This window comes from Staurois parvus, unplaced genomic scaffold (assembly GCF_062004578.1).
Source record: "Staurois parvus isolate SC_StPar_1 unplaced genomic scaffold, SC_StPar_1.0 ptg000390l, whole genome shotgun sequence".
Taxonomy (NCBI): Eukaryota; Metazoa; Chordata; class Amphibia; order Anura; family Ranidae; genus Staurois; species Staurois parvus.
This window is the reverse complement of record NW_028318186.1, coordinates 11,726,381-11,750,042: the sequence shown is the minus strand read 5'-3', so window position 1 is coordinate 11,750,042 and position 23,662 is coordinate 11,726,381. Positions and strand designations below refer to the sequence as shown.

General features: G+C 46.6%; 1 protein-coding gene across 18 annotated transcripts in view; it reads right to left on the bottom strand.

Annotated features, from left to right (window-relative positions):
- Positions 1–23,662, bottom strand: part of OTOF (otoferlin) — a 547,586-nt gene that overhangs the window by 128,536 nt on the left and 395,388 nt on the right. For all 18 annotated transcript variants that reach the window (XM_089686080.1, XM_089686077.1, XM_089686076.1 and 15 more), the window contains 2 exons: positions 8,830–9,016; positions 2,339–2,525 (listed from right to left, as the gene is read on the bottom strand). In XM_089686080.1, coding sequence (XP_089542206.1) covers positions 2,339–2,525; positions 8,830–9,016 — 374 coding nt within the window. The remainder of the gene's footprint in view (positions 1–2,338; positions 2,526–8,829; positions 9,017–23,662) is intronic.

Genomic DNA, 23,662 nt, shown 5'->3' with positions numbered 1-23,662 from the left:
TGTGTACACGAGGCCTATTTATCACCGCTAATTCCATATTCCCCGATATACAGAATTATGTGCTCCCCATACAGCAGGCACCTTTTATCCAGTTAAAGAAATGCCAAATTGAAAGAGAAAATATAAAGACCTGTAAATGAGAGCTCTGCCACCTTTTACACTTCATTCCCATCTGAGCATAGAGTTTTTGTGCATTTTTTTGCGTGTTTTGTTGTGCTTTTTTACGCGTGTTTGCAAACATTTGTGCGCAATTTGTTTAGAGAAAAATTTCTTCTGTGACATCAATTGTTGCCTGTTTTTACCAAGCCAGAAAAACACGTGAAAGCGCATGAAAATGCGGGATTTGTGCATTTCCATGTATTTCTATTGGAATGAAAACGTGCCAAAAACGCATCAATCTGCCTAAATGGAGCTACAAAAGTAGCTCCCAAACTTTTCTGAGCTTCAGGCGGCTTGGAGTGGAGTTGCGAACCATCTCCAAAGAGTAGCATTGATTTTTTTTTCTCCCTGAGCGATTAGGAGCTTCGAGCTTCGCACTACAAAACACTCAGGTGTGAATGGGGCCTCAGAAGGAGTAGAATTTTTTTATATAATGAATCTACCTACCCAGGCTGCTCATACATTTTTCTTGTACAATTTTCCTTTAAGGTGGTTTTAAAGTCTGGAGGTATAACAACAATATTCTGTGTGTAGCAGCCCCCAACCCACCCTCCCGATGCTTACCTTAGCCCCCTCTCAATCCAGTGATGTGCATGGGAGCCTTGGCTGTCCTGGGACTCCCTCTTCTCATTGGCTGAGATAGCCGTGAGAACCATTGGCTCCCACTGCTGTCAATCACAGCCAGTGAGCCAATGAGGAGAGAAGGTTTAAAAAAAAATATTGTGTGTAGCAGCCCCCAACTCACCTTCCCGATGCTTACTTTAGCCCCCTCTCAATCTAGTGATGTGCATGGGAGCCTTGACTGTCCTAGGACTCCCTCTCCTCATTGGCTGAGACAGCCGTGAGAACCATTGGCTCCCACTGCTGTCAATCACAGCCAGTGAGCCAATGAGGAGAGAAGGTTTAAAAAAAATCTTCTGTGTGTAGCAGCCCCCAACCCACCCTCCCGATGCTTACCTTAGCCCCCTCTCAAATCAGTGATGTGCATGGGAGCCGTGGCTGTCCTGGGACTCCCTCTCCTCACTGGCTGAGACAGCCGTGAGAACCATTGGCTCCCACTGCTGTCAATCACAGCCAGTGGGCCAATGAGGAGAGTAGGTTTAAAAAAAACCTTCTGTGTGTAGCAGCCCCCAACCCACCCTCCCGATGCTTACCTTAGTCCCCTCTCAAATCAGTGATGTGCATGGGAGCCTTGGCTGTCCTGAGACTCCCTCTCCTCACTGGCTGAGAACCATTGGCTCCCACTGCTGTCAATCACAGCCAGTGAACCTATGAGGAGAGATTTGGAGGGGAGGGGGCAAGCGACAGCTTTATGTCTCATATGAATACATACAGCAGGGCTCGGGAGCGAGCACACACCAGTGCCCTCAAAGCCGCTTGCTATTGTGGGCAATGGTCAAGGGAGAGGAGCCAGGAGTGCTGGCAAGAAGAAAAGGTTTGAGGCTGCTCTGTGCAAAACCGCTGCACAGAGTAGGTAAGTATGACATGTTTGTTTTTTGTTTTTTTTAAAAGCCAGACCTTTAATACTACTTTAGACCTGCCATACAGGTGGATCGAATCTCAGCCAGTTCAGCAAGAACCGGCTGATATTCGAGCCATCTATGGGAAGGGTGATTATATTCAAGTCGATCCATCAACCGTTTTGGGTACAATCAACATGTCAAATTTTTCCTGCAACCCGTGGTTGCTGGGAAGAAAATCACATTATCTACGGCCTGCCTTAGATTTACAAAAACCATATCATATGAGGTCAAACCTAAGCACTTATGATTTGTATGCAACCAGGCAGGCCCTTGCACAATATAGGTGAAGGTAAATCTAAAGGAAATTGAACAAGAAAATTGTATAATATAGGGCCAGCTTTAAGGACTGTTCAGATAAGATATCAGCCACACAGGGAGTGCATTGTTTTTATTGAGTTGGTCTAATTATAGGCATTGTGGGAAGCAACAGTACAGCACAATGGGGTTGATTTACTAAAACCAGAGAGTGCAACACCAGGTGCAGATGTACATGGTAGCCAATCAGATTCTAACTCCAGCTTGTTCAATTCAACTTCGACAGAAAAAAAAATGGAAGCCGATTGGTTTCTATGCCGAGCAGCACCAGATTTTGCACTCTCCAGTTTTAGCCCGATGTCTTAAATCCACTTAATCGTTCCTGGGGAAATCAGCTTTACCTTTGTCGCCTTCATTGGAGATTTTGCGCAGGTCTATGAAGTGGGTCCCGATGGCGACATCGTTGACTTTGTCAGAATCTCGGATCTGTATCTTCATCCTCTTACACAGCGGTGGGAACATCTCAGTGAATATAATCTGCTCGTTCCACATGGGTTCATAGCTACTCTTCTGTACTGACGTCTTTCCCTGAAACACAAAGAGCATGCCCAAAATATGATTGGGGTAGAAAATGATCGAGGAGTGGTAGGTGCACCATGATGACAAGTGTGATGATGTCATGTTCTGGGGAAGGACAGGTCGTCCAAAGAGCCCAACTTGTTTTTTGCTCCCAGAGCCACATTGTTTGAGCGTTGCCTTTATACACATTTATGTGTTTGTGCTGCAAGAAAATGCAGCTTGCTATACTTTTTTTCACCACTCTGCAACACAATGCAATGGTTGCTCACACCTCGCACTGTCGCACAGCATTCCGTGTGAATGGGATCTCTAGGCTTCATGCACACGGGAGAAAAAATGCAGCTTTTAGGACTCGTTTACACATTATTATTATTATTATTATACAGGATTTATATAGCGCCAACAGTTTGCTCAGCGCTTTACAAAATGAAGGCAGACATTACAGTTACCATACAATTTGGTACAAGAGGAAACAGAGGGCCCTGCTCAGTTTCCTCTTGTACCAAATTATATTGTACACATGGGGTTGAAAGGCGGTGAACTCACAGAGTAGAGCCTCATTTTTACTACCCCCCCCAGCCATATCCTCTTTACCCCCTGTGCACATACTACAGCCACAATGCTTGTCTTCATGGCCACAGCAGGAATTATACCCCCTGATGCCATTCAAGTGAATGGGGCCACATTGCAACCACCCCACAACAGAGGACATTACTGTGGGGGGGTCTGGAATGCTTTGGGGGGCAGAGGACACTGCCATCAAGGGGAGTCAGAGGAAACTACATTGGGGGGGGGGGGGTTGATGTGAAGGGGGGCAGAGGAGGGAAGAGATAATGTGAAGGCGTGAAGGGGAGTGGAGGACACTACTGTTGGGGGTGGGGGCATAGAACACAGGACACTACAGGGAGGGGGGGGGGTAGAGGACACTACAATGAGGTGGAGGGGGGTGATGTGGGGGGACAGAGGACACTACTTTGGGGAGAGATAATGTGAAGGTATGAAGGGGGGCAGAGGTCACTACTGTGGGGGGTAGAGGACACAGGGTGCCATAGGGGAGGAGGGTAGAGGAAACTACAGTGTGCGTAGGGGTGATGTGAAGGGGGCAGAGGACACTGGGGGGGTGGGTGACATGAAGGGGGCAGAGGACACTGGGGGGGGGGGTGATATGAAGGGGGCAGAGGACACTGGAAGGGGGGTGATATGAAGGGGGCAGAGGACACTGCTATCAAAGGGGTCAGAGGACACTACAGTTGGGGGGGGTGATGTGAAGTGGGGCAGGGGACACTGCATTGGGGGTGGGTGGGGGCGGGGGGAGAGATAATGTGAAGGCGTGAAGGGGGGTGGAGGACACCACTGCTGGGGGGGGGGGGGCATAGGACACAGGACACTACATGGAAAGGGGGGGTAGGGGACACTACGGTGAGGTGGAGTGTGGGGGGGGGTGATGTGGGGGGACAGAGAACACTACTTTGTGGAGAGATAATGTGAAGGTGTGAATGGGAGCAGAGCACACTACTGTGGGGGGTAGAGGACACAGGGTGCCATAGGGGTGGAGGATAGAGGAAACTGCAGTGTGCGTAGGGGTGATGTGAATGGGGCAGAGGACACTTCTATGGGTGGGGAGGCAGAGGACACTACTGTGTGGGGGGGCAGGGGACACTACTGTGTAGGGGGGCAGGGGACACTACTGTGGAGAGAGAGATGATGTGAAGGTGGGCAGAGGACACTTCTGTGTGGGGTGATATGAAGTGATGTGAAGGGGTGTAGAGGACATGGCACCATAGAGGAGGAGGGTAGAGGAAACTACAATGTGCGTAGGGGTGATGTGAAGGGGGCAGAGGACACTGGGGGGGGGTGATATGAAGGGGCTCAGAGAACACTACAGTTGGGGGGGTGATATGAAGGGGCTCAGAGAACACTACAGTTGGGGGGGTGATATGAAGGGGCTCAGAGAACACTACAGTTGGGGGGGTGATGTGAAGGGAAGCAGAGGATACTGATATGGGGGAGGGGGAAGGGCAGGGGGAGAGATAATGTGAAGATGTGAAGGAGGTGGAGGACACTACTGTTGGAGGTGGGGGGGCATAGGACAGAGGACACTACAGGGAAGGGGGGTAGAGGACACTACTGTGGGGGGGTGGGGGGGGGGGGTAGAGGACACAGGGCGCCATAGTGGAGGAGGGCAGAGGAAACTACAGTGTGCGTAGGGGTGATGTGAAGGGTTCAGAGGACACTGCTATGGTTGGGGAGGCAGAGGATACTATTGTGGAGAGAAAGATGATGTGAAGGTGGGCAGAGGACACTTCTGTGGGGGGTGATGTGAAATGATGTGAAGGGGGGTAGAGGACAGCACTGTGAAACGCTATGTTTTCTTCATACCGTCTTTAATTTTTTTTTTAATGGATCTGTCACCCTCCCCCAGAATTTCCTCCATGTTGCCCAGGTAGATCTCAACCTTTGAAAGGTTGCCTATCCCTGACTTTTAATTTATGGTGTCCAATGCATTTGGAAATAAGTATAGGAAGAAGTTGATGTGCTATACTACTATTAGTCCAGTAGATGGCAGTCCTGCCTTATCACCCCCCTCCAGTCCTGCTCCAGTCCTCCATAATTGATGGCAGCTTTTAAACTTGGACAAATTTAACTCTGGGTAGTTTCGCCTCTCTGACAGCGTAAAATATAATCATTAAATCCTCACAGGAATACGGGGCTGTTTCATGAATTGCTAAAACGCTTCTTGTGCCGGAGTTAATTTATGGAAAAGAGTCGAGCAGTAGGCTTGTTCTAGTGAAATATGCTTTATTGGTTGAATTAAAAACTGGTGGTAGGTTGTGACATTATTAAATTTGTGCTGTTTCCTGCCCTTAACTGCCAGCACTGAGCCGTGGGGATATAAAATAATTGCTTCTGTCAGGATTTGGGGTTATTAAAGCTTTCAGTCTGTCTTAGTCTTCCTGTTCTCTGACATTAAGGGATGATAACTGTGGAAGAAAGGAGATACATCCTGAGAATTGTACGCATTCCTCTAAAACTTTAACAAGTGAGAAATTTGAGGTTCTTATGTTGAGCTGCTATTTGTATAGATGTACGGCAGGCAGGTATGGACATTTTTCAGAGAAAGTGACTTAGGGGAGCAGTTTCAATTCTGAGTGGTTAGATCTTGGCATTCATCCTATTCAGCTGAATGGCAGGCTAACTTGGTCTTTGAACTTGCCGGAGTCCATTTTGTCTTAAAGTAGGCCTGAGCTTAAAATGTAAAATTTGGAATATTAGAAGGAACATGTATAATTGCTGCTTGTGCCTAAGAGTACCCTGAAAATGTTTTTTGTCTGGCATTCCTCCTAAAAAATAGCAGTGTAGTTCCTGGTACGTGAGTGTACCTAGACACTCCTAGTTGTAATATCTGTAGTGTGAGATCATCTAAGACACTGCTGCTTCTGACTGCCAGCTTCAAGAGATTTGGAGAATGATTTCGCAAAGTCGCTAATGTGCTGTTCACTGTTAACCTTGCTGGAGGCTCTAACATGAGAAAGTAAGGCTTTGCCTCTACCAAGATGGTCCCCTTTACACAGAGACACAGTGCAAAATAAAGCATAAACCAGCAGAAGAAGAGACAGAGCAAAAACATGAAAGAATCCAAATTATTTTAATGGTTCACAATAAGACAGCCAATACTGTATAATTCAGGGGCCACCCCCCCTTCATCAGGGCTTAAGATCTACTGGGAACTAAAGAGAATCCAACAAGGAGAGTCCAACTAAAGTTCCTACTAGATCTTAAGCCCCGATGAGGGACAAAGGCCTGTAGCTCCCGAAATGCATTGGATGTCTTGTTGTGAACTAACAAAACTTTTTACATTCTTAGGTTTCCTGGTGCTACTTCCATTGGTTTATGCTTTCAATGACTTTCTAGGTATCATGTGAATGGTAGCCCCATGTGCATGCAAGCTACCTAACTGAAGCCTGTGAGCTCTTCAAATGAGTATCTTTCCTTCTCTGCTCTGTATGAATAGGAATTGAACTCCTAACCCCTTTGAGACATACGTTGTCCTTGTCCTATTCTATGCTGAATTCAGATTTGCAACCCCAAGACCACTCTTCAAATGAGTGTCTTTCCTTCTCTGCTCTGTATGAATAGGAATTGAACTCCTAACTTCAGATTTTCAACCCCAAGACCGCTCTTTCTTGCGGAAATGGGAAAGGGACCTACAATGATCCTTCGCACAACCCCAAAAAAGATGGCACACTTCTCTTCACCCACAAAGCCTCCATAGCTAACTTTCACCAAGAGAATGGCTACAAAATAATGACACATTGGTAACACACCACCGGTCCTACATGAAAAATGACCCACGAGTATTGTCTCAATGTTGAAGATGCCACCAAGCAGAAGGTACACTATTCCACTTATTCTGGGAATGTCCCTCTCTACAGACCTTCTAGACTGCAGTAAATACTATGATCCATAGGGTGATAGGTGTGTCTCTTGCGAATGATCCAGCAGCCTGCCTGTGGCATGTTACCCCCAATGTAAGTGAAGAGCTTTAGGAAATCCTCTCCACCTACTGTTAAGTAATGGCTAGATTGAGTAGCTGACATACAGTTGATGGAGCAGTTAACAACCTATATGACGGAACAAACAGAAAAACATTTTAAGATCTGGATTCCCTGGTTCGTCTATAGAGACTTTGCAGTCCTGGGAGCCGACACATAGATTGACCCCAGTGGGTAGGCCATAGAAACAGTTCACCTTCTGCCCTCCTTTCCCACTTCCTATCCCCCCTCCCCTTTTTTTCCCTACCCCTCTTTATTCTAGTTCCACATTCCTTTTCTTCTCTTTTCCTCTTTTTCCCACCAGAAAATGAAAAATGTAAGATGGAGCAGCAATTACCTATACAAAAAATTTTAGTTTGTGCCTTTCTATTTTTGAATGTCTATAGGGCCCATTGTTACCTACTATGCATGTCTAATGGATGTTGTATAATTGATGACCTACTACGATGTTGACTCTTTTGTAACTGTCTGCCCTGCTCCGTTGGAGTTTAAAATAAAGATTTTATCGGAATTGAAGTCCTAGACCCTCTTGAGTTTATCACTTTGGAAACAGTGCAAAACAGGGCATGGAAAGTTAGTGATGGGGAAAAGATAAGATGCATGGAGCCTACAGACAATACTGTTGACTAGTACTTCTGCATGCATTTTTTGGCACAACTGCCAGAGTTCAGTTCCTCTTTATGGAACCTGGATCTTAGGTTATGAGTACAGAGGAATGTGATTTCAGTACTCTCCTTTCAAGTGCCAGTCTCAACTGAAGTGATATTAGTTTTAGTAGAGTCTGGTGAGCCTTGGATGCTCCAATAATGAGATCTCCATGCTATTATTCCTGACTCTGTTCCTGTCCACCTGGGAGTTTGGGGTGTTCACCGTACCTGTCAGGAATGGACTCACCATTAGTGGTGGGACTCATCTGCCGTGTGGGCTGCAGTACCAGGGCTGGCCAGCGGGTGCTCTCAGCAACCAGAAGCTCACTCCTGCAGTCAGCCATCACCTGAGGCTGATTGCAGGAGGTGTATTTAAGGAATGGCCAGACCTGCAGTCAGTGCCTTGGTGTATGTTTCCCATGAGCCCCTGTACCTGCATCCTGTCTACTTCCTGCCTGATTCCTGATTCTGCTTTGATCCTGAACTCCGCCTGTCCTGATCCCGGCTATTCCTGACCACTCTCCAGCCTGCTCCTTTGGTACCTTGTCTGCCTGATTGTTCCTGACCCGGCCCATCTGACTACACTCTGCCTGCTCCTTTGTGTCTTGTCTGCCCGATGGTTCCTGACCCACCCTGCCTGACCACTCCACCTCACCAGCCCTGACTGCTCTTGTCTGTGTACATTCCGTTATCAGTTGGAGGTTTGGTTTTGTTATATTGTGTGTTTATATTTGTGTATAACCTTTAATAAATTATATTGTTACACCATACTTGAGCCTGCGTTTCCCTGTGTCAGTTCACACATCTCTGGTCTTACCGGGAGCCCTGACAGTACCCTAGTGTGTTCCAGCTCTTCCTACTACATTTCCATATAAATGAAAAACCCAGGAAGGATGATGGAAGTCCCTGAAAATGGGTACATCTGGTGTAGAAAGCCATAAACTCAGGGCAAGGATGGTGGGAGCCCCTTATAATGGGAAACAACAGGTGTGTAGACCTGAAAACTCAGCAGAGACAACAAGAGAGAGGAACTATCATAAGGTTTGACTCTACAGCATCTACTCAATGCTGAAATATGAGTTCTGACCTTTTAAGTAGTTTCACATCAATTACCTTTTGCCCAGCAAATGTGACTTGGACATAGGGATCAACCAAGTCCTTGTTTTCCCCGATAAGAGCCTTCTTAACGTTGGCCATGATACTAGTGTTCATCCTGGGTAGACCCTCAGCGCGGTAGATCTTAACGTAGAAGCGAGCCCACTGGCGTTCTGGAGGTACCCCATCTGGGAGCAGCAGGTTTCTGGAGAAATACAATGTTAATCAATTTAATAAACACGTATTCACAACTGTGATGACAGTGGAGGTTTTACAATAACAGCTCCAAAGCTCTACTCTAGACATCAGCACTTTATGCACAGACCTTCTAGGTATTAATTGCGCCTTGGTTGTACAAAGACTACATTGCTTTTAATGGGTCAGATGACACATCGACATGCTTTGTCAGGAGGACAATTTTGCAGCACCACACAGTAGGTAGCAGAGTCTGTGTATGTAATGAACACATATGGATACCCTCAGGTACATACTGTATATATCTGGAAATGTACATCAAAACTTTAAAGCTTATTTACATTTTTTTTGTTGTTTTTTTTTTCAGTTTTAGGAAGCAGCCAAAACCGGTGTAAAAAACCCTGCCCTTGCTAGATTGATACAGAGAAAAAACTTTGTTCTCTGTGTGGAAGCAGTGCTTTCTCTGAGAGGCCCGTACATGCCATTCTGACTTAGAGCTAGAGCTTTCATTTAACAGAATGCCCATGCTCAGGGGTGGACTGACAACTCATGGGGCCCCTGGGAAATAGGGGATCATGGGGCCCCTGTGTCCCTGCCCAAACTCAAAAAAGCCTATGAAAAAGGTACTAGGGGCATCTCATGGGGCCCCCTACTGATCCCGGGCCCTCGGGCAGTGCCTGAGCTTCCAAATGGTCAGTCCATCCCTGCCCATGCTTCCTCATCTCATGCTCCCTGATGATTGGTCAACTCTAGCTTTGACTCAGCAAATGATCTGTTAGACTTCTGCAGAGAGACCACTGCTTCCGCACTGAATACAAAGGTTCTTCTCTGCAATACGCTGGAATTGACAGGCTTTTCTACTCAGGCTGTGGCTGCTTTCTAAATCAAACACACCTTTTCAATGCACCTGGAATGTATTAATATTTAAAGGAACTATATACCGTTTTTTAAAATTGTGTTTAATACCTAAACTATTCAGAAAAATGCCATGTTAATTAGCTTCTTTTTTTTTTTTTAATTTTTAGATGAGAAAATACGGACAGGAATATGGTGACATAAATTATGCCTCATTAAATAAAGAGACAAAAAGCATGGTAATATAACAAAGATATCCAATAATTTCCACAAAGATACAATAAACAACCATGTACATGGTGCATAAATCTATCAATGCATGCCTTGTGAAAAGCTTCTTTTTAACACATTAATTAATCTTAACCGTTTGCTTTTCTTTACAGAAATACGGAATAGTTTACATATTACACACACAGCTAAATGAGACATGGGAGTGGCTGACTTCCTTTGCTACCCCCTTATCTCTCTTCTCTACATAGCCCTACACCAGGGTCTCCATACTTTCTAAACAAAGGGTTAGTTTACTGTTCTTCAGACTCAGGCCCAATGGTGGCCTTTGGGAGTAGAAAAGCTCCCGTTATCAGTGGGGAACTAGCAATGCCCCATTGTTGGTGTCAGTGGGAGGAATTGTGCCCCATCATTGTTGCCAGTGGGAGGAATTGTGCCCCATCATTGTTGCCGGTGGGAGGAATTGTGCCCCATCATTGTTGCCAGTGGGAGGAACTGTGCCCCATCGTTGTTGCCAGTGGGAAGAATTGTCCCCCATCGTTGTTGCCAGTGGGAAGAATTGTGCCCCATCATTGTTGCCAGTGGGAAGAATTGTGCCCCATCGTTGTTGCCAGTGGGAAGAATTGTGCCCCATCGTTGTTGCCAGTGGGAAGAATTGTGCCCCATCGTTGTTGCCAGTGGGAAGAATTGTGCCCTATAATTGTAGCCAGTGGGAAGAATTGTGCCCCATTATTGTTGCCAGTGGGAGGAATTGTGCCCCATTATTGTTGCCAGTGGGAGGAATTGTGCCCCATCGTTGTTGCCAGTGGGAAGAATTGTGCCCCATCATTGTTGCCAGTGGGAGGAATTGTGCCCCATCCTTATTGCCAGTGGGAAGAATTGTGCCCCATCGTTATTGCCAGTGGGAAGAATTGTGCCCTATCATTGTTGCCAGTGGAAAGAATTGTACCCCATCCTTATTGCCAGTGGGAAGAATTGTGCCCCATTGTTGTTGCCAGTGGGAGGAATTGTGCCCCACAATTGGTGTCAATGGATTCCACTATTGGTGTAATTGGGAGAAATTGTGCCCCATTGTTGGTGTCATTTGGAGGAATTGTGCCCCTTCATTGGTGTCAATGGGGGGAATTATGCCCCGTTGTTGGTATCAGTGAATGAAATAGCGCACCAAGGGCCTGGTAAAAGCAAGCAAGGGGCAGCATCTGGCCCCCGAGCTGCAGTTTGGAGACCACTGGCCTAGACACAGTGTGTGAATTACAGAAAGACAGTCTAAAAGCAAATGGCTTTGGCTGTATTTTCTCTTTATAAAATCTATAATGTTCTGTGACACCAGTATCTTGCCAATCAGTGGGAAACATGAGCTTTGTTGGAGAGCTCTAGCTCTGATTTAGTAGGGGGTATCAGATCTCCGCAGAGACACCACTGCTTCCACAGGGCAACAGGCTTTTCTATTCAGGCTGTGTCATGGAAATTTTGTATTATTGGTCGAACTTTAAATGTGTCATATATTCGTGTTATTCATATGTCTCTCGTGTGGCTTAATTAAAGCTCTGAAGGCTGCAATTGGGCCATGCCATGTACAATGTATGTATTACAGTACTCAGCTTGGTAATGGATGAGATGGCAGATCTGCGCTTATAGACCGGCGTGTATACCACCACGGCATTCCATGCGAATGCTGCTGTCAGTAGACCGTGGGCCTGTATCCGCATATCAGCAGCATGGTACCACATGGGCTTCATAACGCAATGCGCAAGCGGTGTGAACTCCGTGTGTAGGCTTATGCATATCTTACAACCCATTACTAATCTGAACTGTATCTCGGATGGATGTGTTTTAATAAAGATCGTATCGGGCCCATCCAGGTACAGACTGATATTTTTAGGGAGATGCTTGTGCAGAGAATTTTGCATACCAATAGAAGCTAGTAGGACAGGAAATATGACCTCAGATGGCTCATAGGGGGGAAGGGGAGGAAGTCTGCTCACCTCAGAAGACTCATGGGGGAGGACCAGTGATAGATAATAGCAAAGGCTATGCTCCAATTGGAATGTACATCCTCTGTATAGGCAATCCCCATTGCATTGTTCGGTGGGAGGGATTGACTTTATTCATGTGGGGGGCATGTGTGTATTTTTAATAAAACAGAGAGCTGAGCCTGAAGCCGGCCCTTATGTGGATTGCAACCAGCCTTAGAGTGTCGTGTGATCATTCTAGGGTAACGGAGCTCCAATCACCCACAAATTCAACAGAACCAAAGTATTTGGATGGGCAGGAATCGTGTAGTTTGGCTGCAGTCGTGGTAAGCGAGATTCGCACAGCTTTATGGGGGATTTCTGCGCATCCAACTGCGAGTACTCACGGTAAGGAGAAATTCGTTAAAGCGAATTTCCAAGACAGCTGTAACTGAAAGTTCAGTCAGGATTTAACACACATGAATAAGTTTATGTACACCAGTCCAAAGCTGAGCCCAATTATAATTATTTATATTTTCCAATGACAAAATATCTGCTTTATCACATAATATTCATGCTCTAAATCTCACTTCAATATATTTATGTTCTTTAGATTTTCATGACAGCACTTTTGGCTCCTTTGACTTTTTTTTTTAATATATTGTATTGATAATTAGGATATGATAATTCAGATATGTAATAACTCCTCTGTGTGCAGCAATGGCTGTTGTATGGCTGTTGTACCGCCTAACCTGGATGCATTTGGTGCCACTGAACAGTGCAGCTAACAGCAGCTGCAGGAGAGGAGCAATGCATTCAGGGAAGTCTAAAGACCATTTGTTAAAGGTATGACCTGTCCATTTCATGTAAAATATGCACACATGTATATACAGAATTATATAAGAAATTAAAGTGCTAAAAGCTGGAGGTCATATTAGGTCTATAGTAAAGCTAAAACAATGTAAGAGCATATGGAAAGCGTCTGCAATTTTGTTTCTGGGAGGATGTCTTCGAGAACGCCTACTAGAGTCATTTTCTTGTCAGCTGTGTCTGTCTGATGGAATATATGATCTGTAAAAGTGCTGTATATGTACTTTCCTACATGACAATGAACCAAATGCGATTTCTCCTGCGCTCCGGGACCCAGGCCGGTGGTAAGTAGATGAAATCAAACTCCGAAAAAGCAACCACCGGAATAAACAAGGTCGTGCAGCTCCACACCAAGGCTGGGGAAGCCCAAACAGAACTGTGAAGTAAAACAACAAGAAGCGCACCAACCTTGCATATTACCTCAGTAACCAAAATTTATTTAGTAAAAGAATGGTACTCACAAACAGCGAATAAAAACAGGCATGTAAGTCCTCCAAGGGACTTTAAAGGCAAGAGGCCAGTGCGAATCCCATCATGGGGGTAGCCACTCAGTACAGCTGACGCGTTTCGAAGGTCATGCCTTCTTCCTCAGAGCTGACTGGACTGAGAGTGTATGTTCCCATTTATGCCTCCAGACTGAAATAAGGCCCTCCCCGATGGGTTGAGCTGTCCTGGGCAGGGAGGAGGGGCCCGGGTGTCAACAAAGTGCAATAACTAATCATCAAGGTATACATAGAACCATATAAATAGTAAAAATAAAAAACTTTAATAAAAATACAATGTATATACATGTGTAGAATCAAATAATACTAAATAATTCATTAATAGATGCAGCTTATAAATGCAAGAATAGAAATTAGAAAGATTAAAAAATTAATTAATTAATTGTGAGTACCATTCTTTTACTAAATACATTTTGGTTACTGAGGTAATGCGCAAGGTTGGTGCTCTTCTTGTTGTTTTACTTCACTTTCCTACATGACACCATTGTTTCTGCACATAAGTTTTGTTGTCTCTTCCAGGGGCGGACTGACAACTCATGGGGCCCCAGGGCAAGAGGGGATCATGGGGCCTCTGCGTCCTTGCCCAAACTCAAAAAAGCCTATGAAAAAGGTACCAGGGGCATCTCATGGGGCCCTCTACTGACCCCGGGCCCTTGGGCAGTGCCCGAGTTTCCAAATGGTCAGTCCGCCCCTGGTCTCTTCACTTCATTTACACTGCCTCTGCCATGATAACTGCAGAGACATTAAGACATCATTTAGCTTCAATTGTCTACATCACAATGAAAAATTTAAAAAAAAAACGGAAAAAAAAAACTTGTTTGTATTTGCATTATTGTGTACATAACACGTGTTCACCACTGTGTGATGTAAGTGTGCACTGCCACGTGCTGCAATGTGTTGTTAAAATGCATTGCAGTGCGTGCTTTTTTCCCCTTTTCGAAAAAACTGCTATATATTTCTATGTGGTTCAGCACATTGTCAAGTTACATGTAACGTGTCCTTTTTTTTTTCAAGGGAACCATGGGATCAGGGGAACACGGGGGAACACAGTTCCAGCACCTCCAGCATCTCCAGCAATCAATGTATGTAATGGCAAGGAGTGATGAGGTGCGGTGGAGGGTCTATTGTTGTTGGCTGCTGGGGGATCTATTGTAACTGTGGTGCCTATTGCAGGGGCGGGCTGACAACTCATGGGGTCCCCGGGCAATAGGGGATCATGGGGCCCCTGTGTCCTTGCCCAAACCCAAACAAGCCTATGAAAAAGGTACCAGGGGCATCTCATGGGGCCCCCTACTGACTCTGGGCCCTCGGGCAGTGCCCAACTTTCCAAATGGTCAGTCCGCCCCTGGTCTATTGTTTTCTGCTGCCAGGAGAGCTAAACGTCTAGGGGAGTTCATGTGTACATGAGGCCTTAGGATGAGCCCCGCCTTGGCACCTGCAGCCGACCAGCAGACAGAATGATCCACTATTTAGGCCTTTGGGGCAATGGTAAACTTTTACTTAAAAAAGATCTTCTATTACTGGCTGACTGAAAGTGTTTTATCTGTTCGATAAGTGCCAAAAAAAACCACCTGCCATAAATCTTGTGGGCTGAAAACTTCCTGTGCTGTCTGCCTGTACCGCAGTCTTTTTAGTAAGCATCATTCCCTGTTACCTCTCTAGACTACAGAACACCTCCCTTTTTGTTATGGAGAAGAGGAGAGAGGGATGTGTGCTGTCTTAGGGTGACAACAATACCCCTCCATAAACAGAGTACAGTTAGTGAAGGTTGTTACCCTAGGACAGAAAAAAAAGAAAACTAATGCAGGAACCACAGGCAAGCTGCAATACTATCATTCTTTTGTTCACTTTGTGTTTAGATATACTTTATACAGTGATATAAAATGGGCACTTGTTTTTAATGCCAGTATTTATTCTAGCATGTCCCCTCTGTCACAATCTATATGAAGCTGAGCGGTTTACTCCATTCTGAATTCAAAGCTGTCATTTTATTTCCTCTGGCTGAATCCCTGGTGAGCCATGTGTGAGCTGTGGGGGCTCCCAGATGTACAGGATGGCTTTGAAGCCTTTCTGATCAGCACATCAGGTCCCCCTCTTGGTGTTACATAAAGATGAAGAGGATTGAGAAGCATAAGGAGGGCAGGATTTACATGTTCTACATACCTAACTACTCTTCTATTGGAGGCATGGTGGGATGGGATCATACAATTCCATCTCCATGTGATATAAAGCAGGATAAACTGTGCCTGTACAATTCCTTTAGGAAATAAACGATTTAAAGTGAAATAAAAGTGTTACTAACCCCGGGACCCTGCATTCACTATATCTGGTCTCCCCGGACCCTGCATTCACTATATCTGGTCTCCCCGAACACTGCATTCACTATATCTGGTCTCCCCGAACACTGCATTCACTATATCTGGTCTCCCCGGACCCTGCATCCACTATATCCGGTCTCCCCGGACCCTGCATTCACTATATCTGGTCTCCCCGAACACTGCATTCACTATATCTGGTCTCCCAGGACCCTGCATTCTCTATATCTGGTCTCCCAGGACCCTGCATTCACTATATTTGGTCTCCCCGAACACTGCATTCACTATATCTGGTCTCCCCGGACCCTGCATTCACTATATCTGGTCTCCCAGGACCTTGCATTCACTATATCTGGTCTCCCCGGACCCCGCATTCACTATATCTGGTCTCCCAGGACCCTGCATTCACTATATCTGGTATTCCTGGACCCTGCATTCACTATATCTGGTCTCCCAGGACCCCGCATTCACTATATCTGGTCTCCCCAGGCCCTGCATTCACTATATCTGGTCTCCCAGGACCTTGCATTCACTATATCTGGTCTCCCAGGACCTTGCATTCACTATATCTGGTCTCCTAGGACCCTGCATTCACTATATCTGGTCTCCCCGGACCCTGCATTCACTATATCTGGTCTCCCAGGACCCTGCATTCACTATATCTGGTCTCCCCGGACCCTGCATTCACTATATCTGGTCTCCCAGGACCTTGCATTCACTATATCTGGTCTCCCAGGACCCTGCATTCACTATATCTGGTCTTCCTGGACCCTGCATTCACTATATCTGGTCTCCCAGGACCCTGCATTCACTATATCCGGTCTCCCCGGATCCTGCATTTACTATATCCGGTCTCCCCGGACCCTGCATTCACTATATCTGGTCTCCCCGGACCCTGCATTCACTATATCTGGTCTTCCAGGACCCTGCATTTACTATATCTGGTCTCCCAGGACCCCGCATTCACTATATCTGGTCTCCCCGGACCCTGCATTCACTATATCAGGTCTCCCCGGACCCTGCATTCACTATATCAGGTCTTACAGGACCCTGAATTCACTATATTTGGTCTCCCCGGACCCTGCATTTACTATATCTGGTCTCCCAGGACCTTGCATTCACTATATCAGGTCTCCCCGGACCCTACATTTACTATATCTGGTCTCCCAGGACCTTGCATTCACTATATCTGGTCTCCTAGGACCTTGCATTCACTATATCTGGTCTCCTAGGACCCGGCATTCACTATATCTGGTCTCCCCGGACCCTGCATTCACTATATCTGGTCTCCCAGGACCCTGCATTCACTATATCTGGTCTCCCCGGACCCTGCATTCACTATATCTGGTCTCCCAGGACCTTGCATTCACTATATCTGGTCTCCCAGGACCCTGCATTCACTATATCTGGTCTTCCTGGACCCTGCATTCACTATATCCGGTCTCCCCGGATCCTGCATTCACTATATCTGGTCTCCCCGGACCCTGCATTCACTATATCTGGTCTCCCCGGACCCTGCATTTACTATATCTGGTCTCCCAGGACCCCGCATTCACTATATCTGGTCTCCCCGGACCCTGCATTCACTATATCAGGTCTCCCCGGACCCTGCATTCACTATATCTGGTCTTACAGGACCCTGAATTCACTATATTTGGTCTCCCCGGACCCTGCATTCACTATATCAGGTCTCCCCGGACCCTGCATTCACTATATCTGGTCTTACAGGACCCTGAATTCACTATATCTGGTCTCCCAGGACCTTGCATTTACTATATCTGGTCTCCCAGGACCTTGCATTCACTATATCAGGTCTCTCCGGACCCTACATTTACTATATCTGGTCTCCCCGGACCCTGCATTCACTATATCTGGTCTCCCCGGACCCTGCATTCACTATATCTGGTCTCCCAGGACCCTGCATTCACTGTATCTGGTCTCCCTGGACGCTGCATTCACTATATCTGGTCTCCCACAGTACACACAATACAGAAATGCAATTATTTTAGTAAATATAAACTGCTAAATACCTTTTTCCCATCACCAGTATATAGCAGTCTTGTGACTTCTATCAGTGTCCAGGTGAACACTGGTTAAAGCTTGTAGAAGGAGTATTCTTTCTGCTCTAGGAGGATGCAGAATCCCTGATCTCTGTCTGGACAGTACTGATTGGCCCTGTGCTGATCGCATGCACTCTCCCAAGAACGAAAAAAACCTCTCTAGCAATACACACCAATTTGAGCATGTGCAGGGTGTCTCCACACGACATGTCTTATCAGGAGATAGGAGGGGGGCACTGGAAGAAGGGGAGGATCAGAGAAGTCAGGATCAAACAGCTTTTTTACACAATCCAGAGGATTAACCACTTAGGTTCCACAGTCAGTATAACAAGCATGCTTTAAGCAGGCCATACATGGGTCGAATTCCGAACGATTTTTCGATCGAAAATCGAAAACATCGTTCGTTCTGCAATCCGATGGTGCCACCAATGATTTCGAAAATTGGTCGTTTTTTCACTCATTTTCCAGCATGCCCGATAAACGAAATGGGGAGGAACCACAAAAATTGTCCGGTGCTATTGCCCCACTAACAGAGCGAAAATTGGCCGATTATTCTTAGGTCCAATTTTCAAACGAAAAATCGCTCAGAAATCGACCCATGTATGGCCGGCCTTACTGTATATACAGACCAGGGGCGGACTGACAACTCATGGGGCCCCTGAGCAATAGGGGATCATGGGGCCCCTGTGTCCTTGCCCAAACTCAAAAAAGCCTATGAAAAAGGTACCAGGGGCATCTCATGGGGCCCCCTACTGACCCCGGGCCCTCAATAGGGGATCATGGGGCCCCTGTGTCCTTGCCCAAACTCAAAAAAGCCTATGAAAAAGGTACCAGGGGCATCTCATAGGGCCCCCTACTGACCCCGGGCCCCCGGGCAGCGCCCGAGCTTCCAAATGGTCAGTCCACCCCTGATACAGACTGATTTTACTGTAATGCTTTAAAACTGGAATTCTACTTTAAGTGAACCAGTTGCATCAGCCGGCAGAGAATGTACGTTCCTCTTTCAGCAACACTTTTATCTTTTTATGTTAGTGAGGTGATTGTAATGAAACATTGGCATTAAACCAAACGATCGGGTAATTCAATCAGTTTAACATTTCTGTGCGGTAGGCGATGGACTTAATGAAGGCTGGGGGCTGGTGATAATGAAATGACGGAAACACGGGATTTAATGAGGTATGTCATGCAGTGGCCTCATTTCATGTAGTGCCTGTGACTTACAGCTGAAGGAGGGAGACTACGTCTACAGCACAAGATAATGACAGATTTGACATTAGATGGATGCAAAGGAAGCCACGCTCCCATTCCTGCTGAGATTATCAGCTTCTTAATTAACCTTTACACATAGATCCCAACTGTCCCTCATTCAAAGGGACTGTTCTTCTTTTCCAACCAAACCCCTCAGTCCCTCTCTCTTCCTCAGTTGTCCCTCTTTATGGTCTGAAGTACAGACCCCCGAAAAAATATTTTTACCTACCCAGTGGTTTATTGCCCCAATCTTCCCATATGGAAGAAAAATATATTTGAAATACATTTATAAAATATTCTTCCCAAATATATTGATATACAGTATATTTGAAATGCTGCAATATTGGCCAAATTCAATATATTAAAAAAAAAAAAAAAAAAAAAATATATATATATATATATATATATATATATATATATATATATATATATATATATACTGTATGTTGAAATTTGTTTTTATTATAAAATAAATGAAAAATATTTTTAAAAATAGATTTCAAATATACTGTATGTCTTTAAAAATAGAAATCTACATTTTTTAAATGCATTTACAAATATATGTAAAAATATATGTTAAAATGACTTTTTTATATGTTAAAAAAAATGTGAAGAATATATTTTTTAAAAATATCACCAGCTCTGTTATTTCGAAAGGTATTGGGTATTTTCTTCTCTCCTGCAATCGAAAGGAACAGCAGGGAAGCAGAAGAAGGTTCAATATATGCGGCATGGAAGGGAGGAAGTTAAATCAGCCTGTTGGTTTGCCCTGCATGGGTAATGCACATATTCACTATAAAAAGGAACTCCACTTTTTATTTTTTGTGGAAAGGGGAGGAGAGGGAACCTGTATTGGGTTTTAACTTTTGTGTCCCTCAAACTTAAAAAATAATTCCAAGTATGGATATTTATACATAGATATGCTGGTCCAGTTTGGACCAATGTAACTATGCATATACTATACCTGTGGGATCTCTCTAGAAGCTTTGAAATCACTAAAATAGGCATTGCTATTACAGTTATTATTATTATTATTATTATTACTACGAGTTTATATAGCGCCAAAGGGTTTGCTCAGCGCTGTACAATAGGGGGGACAATACATGGCACAGTACAACAACAACAAACAACGTACGAGGGGTAAGAGGGCCCTACTCTTACGAGCTTACAATCTAGGAGGGAGGGGGTAAAGGTACAGTAGGAAGTGGCTGAGGGGGATGAAGTGGTGGGAGGAATGAGGGAGGATGGCCGTTAGGTGAGGGTGGGGTAGGCTTCCCTGAAGAGATGGGTTTTGAGGGAGCGCCTGAATGTGAATAAGGAAGGCAACAGTCTGATGGATTGGGGCAGTGAGTTCCAGAGGATGGGGGAGGACCTGAAGAAGTCCTGCAGTCGTGCATGGGAGGAGGAGACCAGGGAGCAGGATAGAAGGAGGTCCTGTGAGGAGCGAAGGGTACGGGTAGGGTGGTACTTGGTGATCAGGTTGGTGAGGTAGTCAGGGGCAGTGTTGTGAACGGCTTTGTAGGTCAGGGTTAGGAGTTTAAATTTGATGCGTTGGGCAATCGGGAGCCAGTGGAGGGAGAGGCAGAGGGGGGTGGCAGAGGTGGAGCGGGTGGTGAGGTGGATGAGTCTGGCAGCTGAGTTCAGGATGGTCTGGAGCGGGGAGAGCCTGCACTTGGGTAGGCCAGTGAGGAGGGAGTTGCAGTAGTCAAGGCGTGAGATGATGAGGGAGTGTACTAGAAGTTTGGTGGTGTCTGGGGTGAGGAAGGAGCGTATCTTGGCAATGTTGCGAAGATGGAGCCTGCATGTGTTTGTGAGTGATTTGACATGCGGTTGGAGGGAGAGGTTCGCGTCAAGAATGACGCCAAGGACTTTGGCTTGCGGGGCGGGAGTGATAGTGGAGTTGTTGGTGATGATGGATAGGATGGGGGGGGGGTGTTGGCAGGGGGGAAGATGAGGAGCTCGGTTTTGGAGAGGTTGAGCTTGAGGAAATGTAGCGACATCCAGTCTGAGATGTCATTTAGGAGGTGAGTGATGCGGGCGGAGATAGTGGGGGTGAGGTGAGGGGTGGAGAGGTAGATTTGGGTGTCGTCAGCATAGAGGTGATAGTTGAAGCCGTGAGATTGTATGAGTTTGCCCAGGGAGGAGGTGTAGATGGAGAAGAGAAGGGGTCCAAGGACAGAGCCTTGGGGGACCCCAACAGAGAGGGGGAGGGAGGGGGAGGTGGCACCATTGTAGGTGACACTGAAGGAGCGTCGGGATAGGTAGGATGAGAACCAAGAGAGAGCAGTATCTCCGATGCCAAGGGAGATGGCAAAGGAGGAGGGGGTGGTCAACTGTGTCGAAGGCCGCAGAGAGGTCCAGGAGAAGGAGGACAGAGTAGTCGCCCTTGGCTTTGGCGTTGAGTAGGTCGTTAGTGATTTTGAGGAGGGCAGTTTCAGTGGAGTGTAGGGGACGGAAGCCGGACTGTAGAGGGTCAAGGAGGTTATTGTCTGTAAGGTGGGCGCTTAGGCCAGTGGTGGGCAACCTTTTTTTTCAACTGAGCCAAATCTCGCCAAAACCACAATTGAAATTTATTTTGAGAGCCACATTTTTAAAACTGAAAATACATCTCCCATATAGTAATTCATCCCCCATAGTAATTCATCCCCCATAGAGTAATTCATCCCCCATAGAGTAATTCATCCCCCATATAGTAATTCATCCCCCATATAGTAATTCATCCCCCATAGTAATTCATCCCCCATATAGCAATTCATCCCCCATATAGCAATTCATCCCCCATAGCAATTCATCCCCCATATAGTAATTCATCCCCCATAGTAATTCATCCCCCATATAGTAATTCATCCCCCATAGTAATTCATCCCCCCATAGTAATTCATCCCCCCATAGTAATTCATCCCCCATAGTAATTCATCCCCCATATAGTAATTCATCCCCCCATAGTAATTCATCCCCCCCATAGTAATTCATCCCCCATATAGTAATTCATCCCCCATATAGTAATTCATCCCCATAGTAATTCATCCCCCATATAGTAATTCATCCCCCATAGTAATTCATCCCCCATATAGTAATTCATCCCCCATATAGTAATTCATCCCCCATAGTAATTCATCTCCCATATAGTAATTCATCTCCCATATAGTAATTCATCCCCCATATAGTAAGTCCCCCCCCATATAGTAAGTCCCCCCATATAGTAAGTCCCCCATATAGTAAGTCCCCCATATAGTAAGTCCCCCCCATATAGTAATTCATCCCCCATATAGTAAGTCCCCCCCCATATAGTAATTCATCCCCCATATAGTAAGTCCCCCCCCATATAGTAATTCATCCCCCATATAGTAAGTCCCCCCCCATATAGTAAGTCCCCCATATAGAAATTCATCCCCCATATAGTAAGTCCCCCCTGTGTCAATTCACTTACCTTTGCTCCGCGCGTTCCTCTCGTCGTGCTTCCCGCGCCGTTCTGGTCTTCAGGGCGGACTGTGAGAGAAGAGGAGCTCGTCACGCTGCCCCGCCTACATCCTGGCTGCCCCGCCTACATCCTGACAGCTGCAGAGTCCTGACTTTTGGGGCGGCCGCCCGAGAGGAGGGAGGGGAGCGGGCGGCCGTCCGAGAGGAGGGAGGGGAGGGGAGGGGAGGTGAGGGGGCGGCCGCCCGGCACACGCCCGTCCGAGAGGAGGGAGAGGAGGGAGAGGAGGGAGGGAGGGGAGGGAGAGGAGGGAGGGGAGCGGGCGCCCGGCACACAGAAGAGCCGCATTTAAGCTTGTAAAGAGCCGCATGTGGCTCGCGAGCCGCGGCTTGCCGACCACTGGCTTAGGCGATCGTAGGCTATGCGTTCAAGGAGCTTGGAGGTGAGTGGCAGCAGGGAGATGGGTCTGAGGTTGTTGGGGTCCGCGGGATCCAGGGAGGGCTTTTTGAGGATGGGGGTGATATGCGCGTGCTTTAGGGGGGAGGGGAATACGCCAGTAGAGAGAGAGAGATTGAAGATGTGGGTGAGGGAGCGGATGAGGGAAGAGGGGGGTGACCGGAGGAGTTGAGAGGGGATAGGGTCCAGGGGGCAGGTAGTGAGGCGGGCTTTTGAGAGGACTTTGGCGACTTCCTCAGTAGTGACAGGGCTGAGGGAGTGCAGTGCGGGGGGGGGTTATGGTGGGCGGGGCATTGGGAGAGGAGGGGGGCAGTGCGGTTGTGAGGGCAGAGGAGGTGGGAGATGAAGGGGTGACGGGGCGAGGAGGCTAGGTGGGGAGGTAGATTGCAAGTTGACGATGTCCTTACGGATAGCGTCAATCTTGTTGTGGAAATGGGTGGCAATCTCGTGGGCGGTGAGAGAGGTACTGAGTGGAGGAGGGGGGGGGGAGAGCAGGGAGTTGAAGGTGGAGAAGAGTCGGCGGGGGCAGGAGGAGAGGGTGTTTATTAGGTTAACAAAGTAGGCCTGCTTGGCGGCGTGGAGGGAGGAGGTGTAGATAAGAAATGCAGATTTGTAGAGGGAGAAAGTATGAGGGGACCTGGTTTTGCGCCACAGTCTCTCCAGTGCGCGACTGCGATGTTTGAGGCGTTTAGTGCTGTCGGTCTGCCAGGGTTGAAGCGGTCTGGGTTTGATGATGCGTGTGGTTAGGGGT